The 15,894-nt window shown below is 37.8% G+C and overlaps 1 protein-coding gene across 1 annotated transcript in view; it reads left to right on the top strand.

Moving 5' to 3' along the window:
- Window positions 1-15,787, top strand: part of YES1 (YES proto-oncogene 1, Src family tyrosine kinase) — a 53,482-nt gene extending 37,695 nt beyond the window's left edge. Inside the window, exons 3-12 of the mRNA XM_059815891.1 lie at window positions 3,557-3,656; window positions 4,795-4,893; window positions 7,931-8,034; window positions 8,215-8,364; window positions 8,581-8,736; window positions 9,014-9,193; window positions 11,542-11,618; window positions 11,970-12,123; window positions 12,692-12,823; window positions 13,595-15,787. Coding sequence (XP_059671874.1) covers window positions 3,557-3,656; window positions 4,795-4,893; window positions 7,931-8,034; window positions 8,215-8,364; window positions 8,581-8,736; window positions 9,014-9,193; window positions 11,542-11,618; window positions 11,970-12,123; window positions 12,692-12,823; window positions 13,595-13,803 — 1,361 coding nt within the window. The 3' untranslated portion in view covers window positions 13,804-15,787. The remainder of the gene's footprint in view (window positions 1-3,556; window positions 3,657-4,794; window positions 4,894-7,930; window positions 8,035-8,214; window positions 8,365-8,580; window positions 8,737-9,013; window positions 9,194-11,541; window positions 11,619-11,969; window positions 12,124-12,691; window positions 12,824-13,594) is intronic.
- The last annotated feature ends 107 nt before the right edge of the window (window positions 15,788-15,894 follow it).

Below are 15,894 nucleotides of genomic sequence, written 5' to 3'. Positions count from 1 at the left end.
TTCATAGAATATTACTGAAAATCAACACAGAAAAACGGACCACTGTTCTTGCCTTCCATGAAGCTGTGTAAGCACTAGTGGTCTGTAATCTTCATGCTGAAGAAGAAAGTAAAGTCTTCTCTCTAAAACCAGTCCTCGATTAGAGGATAGGAATACTGACCTACTGAAAGGATAAGCTTTAAGGGAAATGTTATCACCACAGATAGGTTGAACAGCTAAACTAGATCACCTTGCGGTGATTCACAAAGAAAACAGCTGCAAGAGACTTCAAAAATCATTTGAGCAGTATCTGTTTGTTTAAAACATTCTATGCTGATGCTGTTCTCCTTAAGTTTTTTATTATTCTTTCCTATGAAATAAATAATCCTTGCGAGTGAGAATAAAAAGAGGTTTTATGGTAGCTGAAGTGTTGAAATCAAAACTTTGCAAGGATTATATGTTAGCTTTTCCAGTTCTTTCTTGAAAAATAATGAAGAGTACACAAATATTGATAATTACTGATAATTCTCTTATTCAATGGTTGACATTTGAATCCATTACTTTGATTAGTGCTACACTGGAACAAGCTGCCCAGGCAAGTGGTGGAGTCACCATCACTGGAGGTGTTCAAGAAACATGTGGATGTGGCATTGTGGGACATGGTTTAGTGGGCATGGTGGTGTTGGGTTGATGGTTGGACTTGATGATCTTACAGGTCTTTTCCAACCTTTGGATTCTGTGACTGTCTAGAGGAATTAATCTCTCTCTTGTTCCCACATTAGTATCTTTCTAGATGTTGTATAATTTGTTTCGAAGTTCTTGGAGTCTCCCATTTTCTTTATATGCTGTGGTGGGCTGACCTGGCTGGATGCCAGGTGCCCACCAAAGCCACTTTTATCACACCCCTTCCTCAACTGGACAGGGGAGAGAAAAATATAAGGAAAGGCTTGTGGGTTGAGAATAAGGGCAGAGAGATCACTCAGTAATTACTGTCATGGGCAAAACGGACTCAGCTTGGGGGAATTAGTTTAATTTATTGCCAATAAAATCAGAGTAGGACAATGAGAAATAAAAACCAAATCTTAAAAACACCTTCCCCCTACCCCTCCGTTCTTCCCGGGCTCAACTTCACTCCCGATTTTCTCTACCTCCACTCCTCCAGTGGCACAGGGGAATGGGGGTTGCGGTCTCTGCTGCTCCTTCCTCCTCAGGGGGAGGACTCCTCACACTCTTCCCCTGCTCCAGTGTGGGGTCCCTCCCACGCTGGACAGTTCTCCGCAAAACTTCCCCAATGTGAGTTCTTCCCACGGGCTGCAGTTCTTCACTAACTGCTCCAGCATGGGTCCTTTCCACGGGGTGCAGTCCTTCCAGCAAACCTGCTCCAGCATGGGCTCCTCGGTCCACAGGTCCTGCCAGGAGCCTGCTCCAGCACAGGCTTCCCATGGGGTCACAGCCTCCTTCAGGCATCCACCTGCTCCGGCGTGGGGTCCTGCACGGGCTGCAGGTGGATATCTGCTCCACCGTGGACCTCCATGGGCTGCAGGGGACAGCCTGCCTCACCATGGTCTTCACCACGGGCTGCAGGGGAATCTCTGCTCCGGTGCCTGGAGCACCTCCTGCCCCTCCTTCTTCACTGACCTTGGTTTTCTGGAGAGTTGTTTCTCATATATTCTCACTCCTCTCTCCAGCTGCAATTGTTGTTGCACAGCAACTTTTCCCCCTTCTTAAATATGTTATCCCAGAGGTGCTACCAACGTTGCTGATGGGCTCAGCCTTGGCCAGTGGCAGGTCCGTCTTGGAGCCAGCTGGCGCTGGCTGTATCAGACGTAGGGGAAGCTTCTAGCAGCTTCTCACAGAAGCCACCCCCGTAGCCCCCCCACTACCAAAACCTTGCCATGCAAACCCAATGCATATGCAGTTAAAAACTTTTGTGATATTGTGACTTGAGAGTATTGATTTTTTTTTTCATCTGCTGAAGAACTCTCTGGGGATGGTTTATTTCCATAACATTTCGTTTCTGTTTGTGCGAATATGGTATGTGTCCCCACAATTTTCTTGCTCTGTGTTGCAGTTTGTGTCATTGAAATAATGCAGTAACCTAGTAAAGCAGGCAAAAATCGGTAGAACTATGTTGATTTTTAACTTATATTAGGAACTGTTAACTTCTAGGGATATTTTAATTCATTTTCAGTCCATAAATCACACTTCAAAAAAAATCCTCAATTACTCTAACCTCCTCTGGGGATTTTTTTATTCTGTTTTTCCTAGAGGAACTGTAAATTCATTTCCAGCTGAGGCCTGCTGAGAGACTGTAATCACAGGAAGACTCTAAAGCAAATGAAAATATTTAAGTGATTAGGAGCTCTTATGTCAGAAAGTGTACATTGCAAGAGAATATTAGGTGAAGACAATACCTGTTGCATTATGTATTCTTTCTGATCACTGTCATGTTAATTGTAAGATCTAAAATTAGATGCAACATGTTTCTATTAATGGTCTTCCATGTATATCCTGGTACATATATGTGCATGTTAGAGATGTAATATTATACGTTTAAAAATAAGTTATTGCCTGGACTATCATTAGACTTCCTGAATGTCCATTAGACTGTGAAATAGCATTTCTAGAGCTTAAAAAGTCTTTCTGAATCGCCCATCTGCGGTTTTCTATTTTAACTTTCTCCTAGTTATGGTACATAGTTCTTTATTTTCGCTTCTAGCTTGTACATCTCATATAGCCTGTTCTCCTTTCCCTCTTTCTCTTTTAGCCCAGTTTTATAGATTAAGTTTTTTAAGTATAGAAGTTGTTTTCCTACTGTAAGTATAGGAGCCTCCCTACCATCTATCTCTCACACATGTATCCTGTTTGTGGGACATGTTGAACAACATGCCCTGTACTAGAAGTGGGATGAGGAAGCAAATTCCTTAGGGTTGGTGGAGTACAACTGCTCATCCTGTGACGTATCTCGGTCCTTGTTTTCTAGAGTAATGCACTGATGGATCATCCTCAGCAAAGGTCTGCTTCACTGATGGGGAATTTAAAAAATCATTATTCCTAAAGCAGAGAAATGTCTTTGTCCCCAACAGAATACTTTTATTTCTGGTTCAATTCCTTGAGTAGATCTTGATGTGTAACCTCAGAAAGTTGGGAACACATCAGTTATTTATAGCTAAGTTCAACAGGAAACTACTTGTGTAAAAATTAGTGGCTGACAGTTCACCGTTGTGGTGTTGTAAGATCTTCTAGAATTGTATTTCTTAACAAGAAGCTAGCTTAATAGAGAAGCTAGCTTTTTTTTTTACTGCTGATATGTTGTGCTGGTTTCTGTATACAAGTGTTCTAATTATTAATATACTTCCAGTGATGTGGAAGCATATTTTTGGGGTGGCTGTTTATAGGTTTTCCTCTGTCTTAAGAAATTAGCTGATTATTGATCCAGCTTCCAAAATGAGATGCAATCCAGAGTGTTTAGTTGCTTCCAAATAAAAATTGATGAGTTTTTTTTACAGACAAGTCCCTAAATCAAGTGTTGCAATGTTACTGCGATATCATATGGGTTTTTTTTCTTTTTCCTAAGGTGGTGTTACTGTATTTGTGGCCTTATATGATTATGAAGCTAGAACTACAGATGACCTTTCATTTAAGAAAGGTGAACGGTTCCAGATAATAAATAACACGTAAGTGTTCTCATTCACAGGCTTCACTTGGTTGTTGGGAATAAATAGGTCCTTAGCTCTTCTTTAAATCTGTGTATCCTATTCCAGTGAAGAGTAGATTGATTTTTTTTTTTTTTTTATTTATTATTTTTGATTTTTTTTCTCCTTAAATGCAGGCAGTATTCAACAAGCGTGGGGTTAGAATATTGATACTGGTAAGACAATAACCTTCAGGCTGAGGTCAGGATTTGGGTGCAGATGTAGAACTGTAGTGACTGGGGCAGCCCCAAGCCTCTCCTCCTCAGTTGGTTGGGTGGCATCCTTCCACTCCGTGCTCCAGCGAGGCACAGCTACCCGCTTTGGGGCAGCAGAGGTGGAGACTCATACTGTCCCATCCCAGGCTCTGCACCTTGCAGATTTCTCTCTGATGGGTTTCCATATCTCACGGGGAGATGGGCACAGCCAGCACCACTGCACTGCAAATGCCGGAGGTGAGTGCACTGCCTGTAGGCAGGGACATCTTGCCGTGGAAATGCGTCCAGCTGGCCTCCACAGTAAATGCATGCTTAGGTAGTTTATGAGTAGTTTGATGTTCTAGTTCAATTGCAGCGGCATTACAGTATTACAGCCTGATTTCTAGAAATCTGGTGAAAAGGAAACAATTTGTTCACTTTAGAGATTTCTTTACATGCAGCCTTTGACTGCGGCAATAGTTCTAATTCATACATGTAGCAGTTTTCATTCATCCAGTTCTTTAATTTTATTAGCTGACTTCCTGTTTCCTTTATTGCTCACTGTCAGCATACAGGCAGAATGATCTGGGAGAGGCAGATGAAGACTGGGAAGTTTATTTACACATCTCTGCCATAAAACATTTTGTTGTAGGTTTGCATTTTGCATGTATTGATAAATTCCTTTTACATTTAAAAAAACCAAAACCCAAATCTTTAAAATGCAAAATTCCACTAAGAGGCACTCATGTTGCTTACAATGAAGAGAAAAATAGATTTAGGTGCAGCACAAATTATTTTAGATGCCTTCATAATTACAATAACACATTACCTAAATTTAACCTGCCTTTCATATGTGAGGATGTTATAGATGGTAGGGAATGATGTATTGTTTATATGTGGAAGAGATAACTGATGTTTCATTGCAGGGAAGGAGACTGGTGGGAAGCAAGATCCATTGCTACAGGAAAAACAGGCTACATCCCAAGCAATTACGTAGCTCCCGCAGACTCCATTCAAGCAGAAGAGTAAGACATTGTTTCCTGTCAATCTGTTTTTATTATCCATTCTACACTTTGTGCCCTGTGGTGATACTATTCCTTTAATTCAGTGTATGTAATGTTTAAGAACAAAGTAGGATAATACTACTATTTAAAAGATAGTAATGCTACTTGGATGATGTCAAAGGTATAATTATTAGTAAGTGTGAGTGGACACTCATGCAAATGTTATATGCCTGCTTGCTATATGTAGGGCTGAAGGAAAAAGGATGGCAGAATGCAATCATGAAGATAAGAACTGGGGAACAAGCATTGTGTTTCATATAAAGCAAAAATGGATGTGTTTAAAGAGTTCACACACCATCAACTCTAGGTTTTTATCTTTATTTTTCATTGCCAAACCCTAATTCAAGATCGGCTATATTCTTGGTAGCACCTAATGTTACATTCCAAAAAACACACCTGTGTGGACAGTTACTGCTAATCTATTAATCTATAACAACTTTTTGGTGACAAAATTGTTAGGCACGCTAAGCACTACTGTGAATGGGGAAAATTGTATTGCTTTGGGTGCCAGTACTTCCTACATTTATTTACAAACAAAGATCCCAGAGCACTTACAGAATCACATAAAGTTACTGTGGGAACTGTGAGTTGGGGTGCAGTTTCAGGTTATACTTGTTCCAAGGGTTTAATTGTATTTGTTGTACTAGAAATATAAAGCTCCGCAGCTCTTGCTTCAATATACAGGCGTGGTATTGCCAATAAGCAATTCCCTGATACATGATCTGTGCACTTCTGTGTTTGCTACTGCACTTCTGGGAAAAGTGCCTGATTTCCAAGATGTTTCCTGAATCTCAAGCTGAGACTTTAGCATGTTGCTGATGCTCTCACCTGGCTCTTTGCTATTAAAAAGTGATTGCATCAAAGATGCACTGTTACTTTGTGCCCTTGATTATCAGCTGCTTTTAAAATTATCGACTTCAGATTTTGTGAAAAAAAGTTGAGGGTGGTTTTTTTTAACTATGCAATAAAAGCAAATTGTTATTACAGCTGCAGTGGTGGTAAAATGGAAACAAAAGCCCTTTGCAAACTAAGAACGCAGTGTTTCTGCAAAGAAAGTATTGCTCCTAAAGACTGGCGAAACAGGGTGGTGGGATTTGCCATAGGTTTATGTGATGCCTGGAGGTGACAGTGAGGGGTGATGAGTGAGGAAACTTTTTTAAACTGACTATTTTAAAGAACTAGCACTAATTTTATTAAATATCACCACAGCACTTGAAATAGAGTTCATTTGCTTTAGAGTTCGTTTGTTAGCCCTGGGCTTTGATAGTGTTTATAGGTTTTGTGTTGTGGTTGCAGTTGGAGTTACAAGTGCAAAAGCAATACACAGCCCCAAGTTGCTAGGACTTTCTTTTAGTTGTCTTTTCTAAGCCTGAAGACATTTATATCACAAACTGCTTGTGACGTGATCCATATTACCTATGTGCCTTTTGAATGATACCATAATATAAATATTTAATGCTCATAAAAAGAACACGTAATCCCTACTATTATTTTAAAGGTAATGAAATAAAATAGCACTTTACAATATAGCTCGTAAATTGTTGTAGTAGTCTGGGGAAGAGGCATTTTCATGTGAGATAATTAACTAGGGTTCGAGTTTGCTTCAACAACATTATAGGTTACATCCAAATTGTCTCAAGTGTATGTACGCTCATATCCCATTCTAACTTTGCACATCTACTTAAACAGTCAAACTGCAAATACAATAAAAAGTAAGAAGTTTCAAATTCCCAAGTGATTGCACAGGCCATTCTGTTCACAGGCCAACAAAAATGGTCCCTCCTTACCTACATTTTTCTCCCACAAAATGTTTCACCCACAAAACCATTGTTTTGCAGCAGTTTCCAACGTTACTTTTCTTTGCCCAACACTCATGAAGCCAGATTTGCTTGATGCTACGATGGTGCCAAATGAAAATGTTTGAAATTTACACTTCGCATCACTTTGGCTTCCAAGGCACACAATCAAAATAAAATGTAGTTAGAAATAAGTGTTATTCCAAAGTCTGGGGTTTCACTGGGAGATGGACCTTAAAATTATCACTGGCTCAGGACAGAGCTCTGTGCAGGCTGTGCATCAGGATGAGCACACTGTGGGAGCATAAAAGAAGAAACCTTCTGTGAAAGAACTTAAGGCAAGAAAAAATGCAGGTGTTTTAAAACATCTGCGTACTTTTCACTATCAGAATGATGCAACAAAGATGGAGCATTACTCATAGAGAAGTAAATGATACCTACCACAGGGTTGTTTCTAAATGATCAGTAGAAAAAATTGTTCCCTTTTACTGAGGTAGAGAAGGATAGGAGGCAATAGACGTTTAAACAGGAGAGGTTCCAGCTGGATATAAGAAGAAACCTTTTTATCCTGAGGACAGCTAGGCAGGGGCCCAGGTTGGCTGTGCAGGGTTCATCCTTCAAGGTTTTCAAGACTGGAGGGGACACCTGAGCAACCAGGTCTGATCTCACAGCTGACCCTGCTTGCAGCAGGAGGCTGGACCAGAGACCTCCTGAGGGCCCCTTCCAACCTGAATGAACCTGTGATGCAACGATATTTGTACATACCCACTTTGCATTGAATATTGTTTTCTAACATATAGCCAAAACTTCTTAGAGAAGGTAGTTTCAGCTGCTGCAGTGTTTTGTGTGCTACCAAAGTGTGCCATCTGATTCAGCTTGACCTGTGAACTTCTTAACCAGAAGGAGGGTGTTACTTTCAGTGTTAAGTACTGTTGATGTCCATTGTTAAACCATCAGAAAAACATAGTATTTGCAGATAGAGGCCTCTTTACATGTATTTTGCAAACAAAGAAATGAGAGTCATATAGAAATAGGTCGTCTTAATCTTTTGATTATATGGATGTTATTACTTCGGTTGATCTGTAACTGCTTTGGGCTATTAGTAGTCCAGTCAATGCTTGAGATTTCTAAATCTTGTATTTATATGATTACCAAAGCATAGGAAGCTTTTACTTACACATATTTCCTTTAACATATTCTAGGTGGTATTTTGGTAAGATGGGCAGGAAGGATGCAGAAAGGCTACTTTTAAATCCTGGGAACCAGCGTGGTATTTTCTTAGTAAGAGAGAGTGAAACCACTAAAGGTATGCAAATTTATGTATATGTCTTCTCCCTCCCATTTCCTGCCCCTCCAAGGTGGACATAATGAGCATTTTTACGTCTATCGCATTTTATGGATGCATGCACACACGTGACAGTGGGGTAGACACATTAAATATGTTTTTAAATTTTTGGTGAAGAACCAAGTATGACTTGTTTCCTAGGTGCTTACTCTCTTTCCATACGTGACTGGGATGAGGTCAGAGGTGATAATGTGAAACACTACAAAATCAGAAAACTTGACAATGGTGGATACTATATCACAACCAGAGCACAATTTGAATCTCTACAGAAGTTGGTGAAACACTACAGAGGTAAGCCCAAGTTCTAGTGTCCCAAGGCTACCTTATGCCTATCATGAGGAAGAAAAACTGCTTCTGTAGCTTATTTTTAAAATTCACAATTATAACATTTCTTTTTTATTTCAACAAACAATAAATGGGCTAGTTCATTTTATCAACATTAGGATGTTGCTTTCATTATAGTCTTACCCGTGCTTAACAGCAAAGCTTATTTTTTCCATTTTCTAGAACATGCCGATGGGCTGTGTCATAAGCTAACAACCGTGTGTCCCACTGTGAAGCCACAAACACAGGGACTAGCAAAAGATGCCTGGGAAATTCCTAGAGAATCTTTGAGGCTGGAAGTTAAGTTGGGCCAAGGATGTTTTGGTGAAGTATGGATGGGTAAGAGCTTAATGTGACACCTTTCAGTTGTTCGTGTGAATATTTTAATAGTATTTTAAGTAAATCCATATTGGGATCTGAAAAGATAATCTGTTAAAGAATTGAAGAGGAAAATACCAATTACAGTCAGTTGCATAAAGGTAAAAATAATATTCAATATAGTTCTAACTTACAATTATACTGTTAGCTAACAAACCAGAAGCAAAAAGCGGACAGTTTCAGCAGAAAAATCTCTTTGGTATTATAGGAGAGAACAAAATCTAATTTGTTTCTCTAGGAACGTGGAATGGAACCACAAAAGTAGCGATCAAGACACTAAAACCTGGTACAATGATGCCAGAAGCTTTCCTGCAGGAGGCTCAGATCATGAAGAAATTACGACATGACAAACTTGTTCCACTATATGCAGTTGTTTCCGAGGAACCAATCTACATTGTCACTGAATTCATGACAAAAGGTGTGTGACAGAATAGTTTGAAGATACTGCGTTTAAAAGATTATTTAAGATCCCAGCAACAAATTAAATGTTTAATTAATGTTAGGTTTAAGCTGACTTGAGTATAAATGGTAATTTTGATTAAATCAAAGTGAGCAACACTTGACCTAGTTGAAGCAGTTCTGATTTAGATCATGGGTGGAGGCATGATTTTTTTGCACATCTGTGTCACCCTTGCTAATCTTCCAAGTACAAGATTGAGGGGTTTTCTCCTCATTTTTTAGTGTGTACTGCCTGTTACATTTAAATTGGATGTTATAGCTGGGAATATTATTATGAGAATACACCTGCCTCTAGACAGATTGTGCTCACAGCGACAGAATCAGTTGGGTTTGCAGTTTTGGTTTTTTTTTTTAGTTTTTCTTTTCCAGCAATGTAATAGTAAATTTTAAAAAGGTTGAGGCTTTTTTCCAGACTCTCTCCTTTATCTCCTTGTTTTCAGACTTTCATCCTTCTTTCCTTGCTCTGTATCATTTTCCCTTCCCCTGCTGCTGGAACAGAGATTTAGAGATTTAGGCTGAATGTAGAAATAAACATCATGAGCATATTAGTGTTAAGAAGCAGCAGATTTTCAAGTCAATTATTGCATTTCTATAAAATGAAGGCTACTGTTCACCTCACAGAGAAATTTTGCTGTCCTGGTGAGAAATAGAAATAATGTTAAAGTCCATGAGAGTGGCTGCTTGTGTTGAGTCCTCTGCCACAACTATGTGGGGTTTTTCCTGTTTGGGTGGGGTTTTTAAGCGTAGTGTAAGTTGGAAAAAGTGGAAAGGAACAGAAAATGCAAAAAGTTCCTTCTGTGTTGTTGTTGTTCCTAAATAACACTAGACAGTCTCTATCAGATCTTAAAGCTGCCATGCAAAAATCAGTTTTCATTGTTCAGAAATCAGGTTTTGGCAAGGCAATCAGGAAAAAAAAATGCTTTATAGCATTCTGCCTAAGAAAAAGTAAAGATTAAAACTGGAACTGGGATGTTACCTTGCAAAAGCAGAAGTAAAGAATTGGAAAAGTAGTTGCATGTTTTTCTAAGTTATGGATTCAAAATGCCATTGGAAGCCTCTGTTTTCATTTGAAAAACTTGTCACATTTTACCAAAAAACATAAAACCTCTTCGGTGGTTCATACTTGAAAGTTCGCAGAACAATTTTTTTCCCTTTTCTTTTCCTTTCCCTTTTTATAAGGAAAAGAGGTGGGTAATAACTGCACAGTCCCCAAAATTTTTTCCAATGTGGGCAGGTTACTGGGGTGTGAAATCTTTGCTCCTCTTCGGTCCTTTGAGCTCATGAACCAATATGGGAAAGTCTGTGCAAACACATGCAACAAACACCAGCAGTGAGGGTCTGGCCTGCCACACTTTTACGTTACAATGCAAAAATTACGTTTACAATGCAAAAATATAGCAAGTGACTAAAACAACATCAGAGGTATCTAATTCATGGCTACAGCCATGAATCCACTGCAAGATCTGCAGTTCAGTGGGTTTTTTCCCCACCATCACCAACCACACTTGTAATTTTGTCATTGTAATTTTGACTGTGATGAGACTGATTAGTTATAAGTCTTCACCAGTTTCTTAAGAAAGAGATCATGTTCCTATACCCTTATGGCATAATAACACCTGTAGGGAAAGCTGTTATGTCAGAGACAGTTTTACCATGCATGGAAAGATTACTGTCTTAAAAGGAGCACAGGTCCTTGGAACTGATTTCAAATACTACTCATGTTGTAATGTTCTGGACACAATTGCATTATGTAAGTGGGAGAAGATAATATATCATAAAGAATGGAAGATACTTTTGTTTTACCCTGTAAGGAAGGAAAAAACAACAAAATAAAAGCAACAATTTCAGAATTATTTCTCTACTATATAATTGGAGCTGGCATAAAAATTTAAGCAATGGATAGGAGGTTTTTTTGTTCTTCAATTTTAAATCTCACTGTGGAAAAAAGTCCAAGTAGGAAGGGCATTAATACCAAGAATATTGGGAAAAATCCTTATGTATTGCCATATAATCATCAAGCAGCACACTGTTTTATTAGTGTTCAGTTATCTGAATTATTGAAATGGATTCCAAAACACTTGGATAAACCTTGTGCTAACTAGTTATTAGGGCAGAGTCAACTACAGGGCATAATCATTGAGTCATGTATTCTGTTAAATGATGGGTTTTCAAACACAGATTTTGGGAGATGAATGTGCAAATCATAATGTCTAGGAAAAAAAAATCTCATTTATGTTTTCAGGTCAAATTAATGTTTTGGGTTTTTTCCTTTTTTTTTTTCCCCCCGAAATGTGTCATCTTTTACAGGCAGCTTGCTAGACTTCCTTAAAGAAGGAGAAGGGAAATACTTAAAACTCCCACAGCTGGTCGACATGGCTGCTCAGGTACATTGTATAAACCAAGAAAACTGTATTTTTTGCTTAGAGAAGAGATTTAAAACTATATCAGATATCAACTAAATCTAAATATTGAACGCTCTGGCTATTGTATGCTGTTCTGTCTTACATCTTCTGTTGTAGGTTTGTAATTTATCAAAAAGAAACAGTCTAGTTCCCAGTTAGCACGTACTGTATAGCCAGACACGCTTCAATCAGTTCTGTCACAACCTCTTGCTGTGCAATACTTCCTATACTTATACAATGAGAATGGAGTTAAAATAAAGGGGTACAGCTTAATGCTTGGGAGAAATGCATATAGTCGTGAAAAATAATCTTTAATAAAACTTTATTTTTAAGATTGCTGATGGCATGGCTTACATCGAAAGAATGAACTACATCCACAGGGATCTTCGGGCAGCTAACATTCTTGTAGGAGACAATCTTGTGTGTAAAATAGCAGACTTTGGTTTAGCAAGGTTAATAGAGGACAATGAGTACACTGCAAGACAAGGTAAGACCGATTTATGTGCTGAATAAATAAGACCAGTTACCTTCAAATTACTTAGAACTATTACATTTAGCAGAATGGTTCTGTGTATTCTGTCTGCATGAATAAAGATTATGCATATAAGTGTGCTTTCACAGCTATGTTTAGATGTCCCCCTCGCCTAAGTGCAATCTTAGTAAACTTTTTAATGTTCAAAATTATCTGGCAGTTTGCTATGTTTTCAAAAAATGTTTTTAATTATTCTTTGGGGGTAAAACTTGATTCAGTTTGAGAGCTGAGATTCCAGAGAGGTTGCTCATCAGATTCTGAAGATCATCCCACTTTTTAATAGATACTTAATTAAGAATCCTACATGTTTTAAGTGCTTCCAAAAATTGTAGCTAGTAGTTGCTGCCTTAGTTTGAAACGGCTTTCCAGTTTGCAATACTAAAATACTAAACCGCCTTGAATTTTGTCAACAAAGCAAAATGTAAAAAATTGAGTGCAGTATTCTTTTTAAAATATTTCAAAGTGTAAGGAAATTATGCATAAGCAAGGGAACATTGCGTATCTGTCTTTCCAATGTTTGTAGGAGCTAAATTTCCAATTAAATGGACTGCTCCAGAAGCAGCATTGTATGGTCGGTTTACAATCAAGTCAGATGTGTGGTCATTTGGAATTTTACTGACAGAGCTGGTAACAAAGGGGAGAGTGCCATATCCAGGTAAGAGGAACATGTAATAGATTTTCTTTGTGGTGTTCTGTTCTTCGGAAGTTACCTTTTGTACTTTTTGCACTCATTCAGAGCCCACAGTTGACAAGCAGAGGCAAAAACTTAGTCACGCTTCACTGGTTCCTTTGTTCACAAAGCTACTTTGTTTTATTTACAGATTAACTTTTTTTTTAAGTGCATTTGTTAATGTGAGTGATAGTTCATTTCAGATTAGTGGGTATCCTTATGTTTTCCTATCTGTCTGTTCTGAAATTTCTACTTTTGACATTTTCCCAGGCAACAGTGAGCATTGGTACAGTAAACCTGCTAGACCAGTTTTTGAAACTAAACACGTGTAACATTTTGTCAGATATTTTGCTGTGACTGGAATTTGTAAGGCAGTTCTGTTAGGTATATACAATGCCTTTTTCTTGGCCTGATTTCAAATTAAGGGGTCCTTGAATGGAACCTAAGGCACGCAGAAGGTATCTGTGCTTGAGTCTCCTTTTTGAAAGGCAGGCCCAAGGCAGTGGGAAAGTATACAAATGAGGAAGCATGCAAATGGAAGAAGGACCAGGTATTGAGGAATTACCAGTGTAATGTAATAATTTTCAGAAAATGTATTTAATGCAAAATGTGAAAAATTCATTCATTATAAAGTGTGTTCATTAAAGGTTCTGTTATGGTAGATTCACGTGCATTGAGGCTGGAGAGGCATGTGAAAAACTTTGGGAAACTGTTCTTTGCATAATGTCATTCAGAGCTAAAATGCGTTCCTTTTAGGGATGGTGAATCGGGAAGTTCTGGAACAAGTGGAACGTGGATATAGGATGCCTTGCCCACAAGGCTGCCCGGAGTCTCTCCATGAGTTAATGAAACTGTGTTGGAAGAAGGACCCTGATGAGAGACCAACATTTGAATATATACAGTCTTTCTTGGAGGACTACTTTACTGCTACAGAACCACAATACCAGCCTGGAGACAATTTATAAGCCAACAGTCTATATAACATGCACAAATCTGCCAAATATAAAAGACTTGCAAAGAATTCCTGACGTCTGTAAGGAATCAAAGGAAAGAAAATCTTCTCTACTTTGCATGCTCTTAATGGCAAACTGGAATTTCATAATGCAGTTGCACAAAACCACTTTTAAAGTGTTATAATCTAATTTACCAATGACATGTTTTTATTTTTTTCCTCTTTCCCAACTTACTTTCAGGGTCCAAAGGAAGCTTACTGAAAATACAGGCTAGAAAAATGAGTGTTGGTGTGAACAATAGCAGAAAAACCAATTTTTCAAATCCTTTATTTTCCCAACATTTGATAATCATTCTACTGAAGAGGGAATTGTCTAGAATTAAAATGATCTTGGGGTAGGACATTTTTAAAGCAGGAGAACTGTGTGGGACCAAGCAATTCTATTCCAGTTCTGTAAAACTCCCTGTGTTCAAAATTACATGTGTGTACCCTCCACCCCCCCAAAAAAAAAAGCTGGTACAACTGTATTTGATATATAGTCTTGATCTTTAAGCCTCCTCTAACATGGACTTCATTAGGGTAGGCAGGTTAAAAGAAATTGGAACAGTGAATGACAAACTTGATCTAAATGGTAGACCTCAATAGTGAAATTAGAGAGCATAATGCACTGTGTTAATACTTGTATTAATATAACTGGAAAGTAGCATGAGAGATTTTTCTTTTTTTCTTTCTGCATAGCTAATTAAGAATAATGAAGGTAACTAGAAAATGAGGTAATATTTTATAAAATTGTATTGATAAAGTATGATGCATTTGAACTTGAAGCTATGTAATACAATCAGGGGGGGAAAGCCTTTAATCTTTTAAGCTTCAATCCAACAGTGAGCTTTTGTATGGGAAGACTACCTGAACAAAGCTCACCAGGAAAGCAAGACTGAAGCTGGTAAATGGCCACTTTTTAGACCTTTTTCAGAGGCAGGTTTGGGACTGTTGTATGTGGCTTATGTGTTAACGAGGGTGGGTGCCACAAATGCTAGCTGTCACTAGTTCAGGGATTTGATTGCACTTTTGCTTTTCTTGACTATTAAGACACGCTTACACGCAGTTGCTCTTCCCACTTCTGCCCTTCCTACAGAATTATTTAACTAAAAATAAACAAAAGAAAATGTGAAAGTTTAAAAACTTAAAGGGATAAAATATATTTAATATTGTCCGAATATAGTGACATTGAAATTTGCTGGCATTCAGCCCAGCTGGCACTACATCTAGATTTATTTTCTTTGGCTATTGACATATCAAGCAATAAAATCATGTCTTTTACTCAACAATTTGCATGAGGTTCTTGAATTTCAGATCAAATTTATGTACTTTAATTTTGAAACACTAAACTCTTAGCTACCAGGTTGGAATTCATATTATCATTGTAAAGCTATCCAACAAATGAATTTCAGAAAAGCTGGTAATACAGTTCTGGTACTAAACTTAACATTCTTCATGGGTTTACACTACATTGAATCCAACTATCAAATGGATCTTTGTAAGAACAGTGCCATCGTTTTTCATTTTCCCACATCATTGCTCATCACCTATACAACTGTGGTTGTCAAATTTTAAAAGGGCTTTATGTAAGAAAAACAAAAGAAAAAACCACACACAAAAAATAATTAAAAACCACAAAAAATATAATGGAATTTTAATTTTTCTAAATATTTTAAAATTAGTAACACAATCATATGCATTTATGTATTAATACAGTTATAACAAAAAATGCCAAAAAATTATACTGGCATTGTTTGGATTTTTAATTACTGAATGGAACAGTTCATTGTAATAACACTTGTATAGTAAAGGAATAAAACACTAACTTAATGAGCGTGTTCATTGTAAATGGTTGTGTATTATAAGACTTCTCCAAAAGAGTTTGTATGTTTATGAAAATTTATTTGTTTCACCTGAAGACCTGGATGTGGTTCTTACCCTAACAGAGTTTAAAATTCACATTCACACTTTTTTATATAAATAGTAATAAGTTTAATTATGTAACTAAGTATTTTTATAAAGTATGGCATTGTTGAACTGTTTTGCAGAATTGGTTCAAAATAAA

Source organism: Gavia stellata, chromosome 3, assembly GCF_030936135.1.
Source record: "Gavia stellata isolate bGavSte3 chromosome 3, bGavSte3.hap2, whole genome shotgun sequence".
NCBI classification, from domain to species: Eukaryota; Metazoa; Chordata; class Aves; order Gaviiformes; family Gaviidae; genus Gavia; species Gavia stellata.
This window is presented reverse-complemented; position numbering and strand designations above follow the sequence as displayed.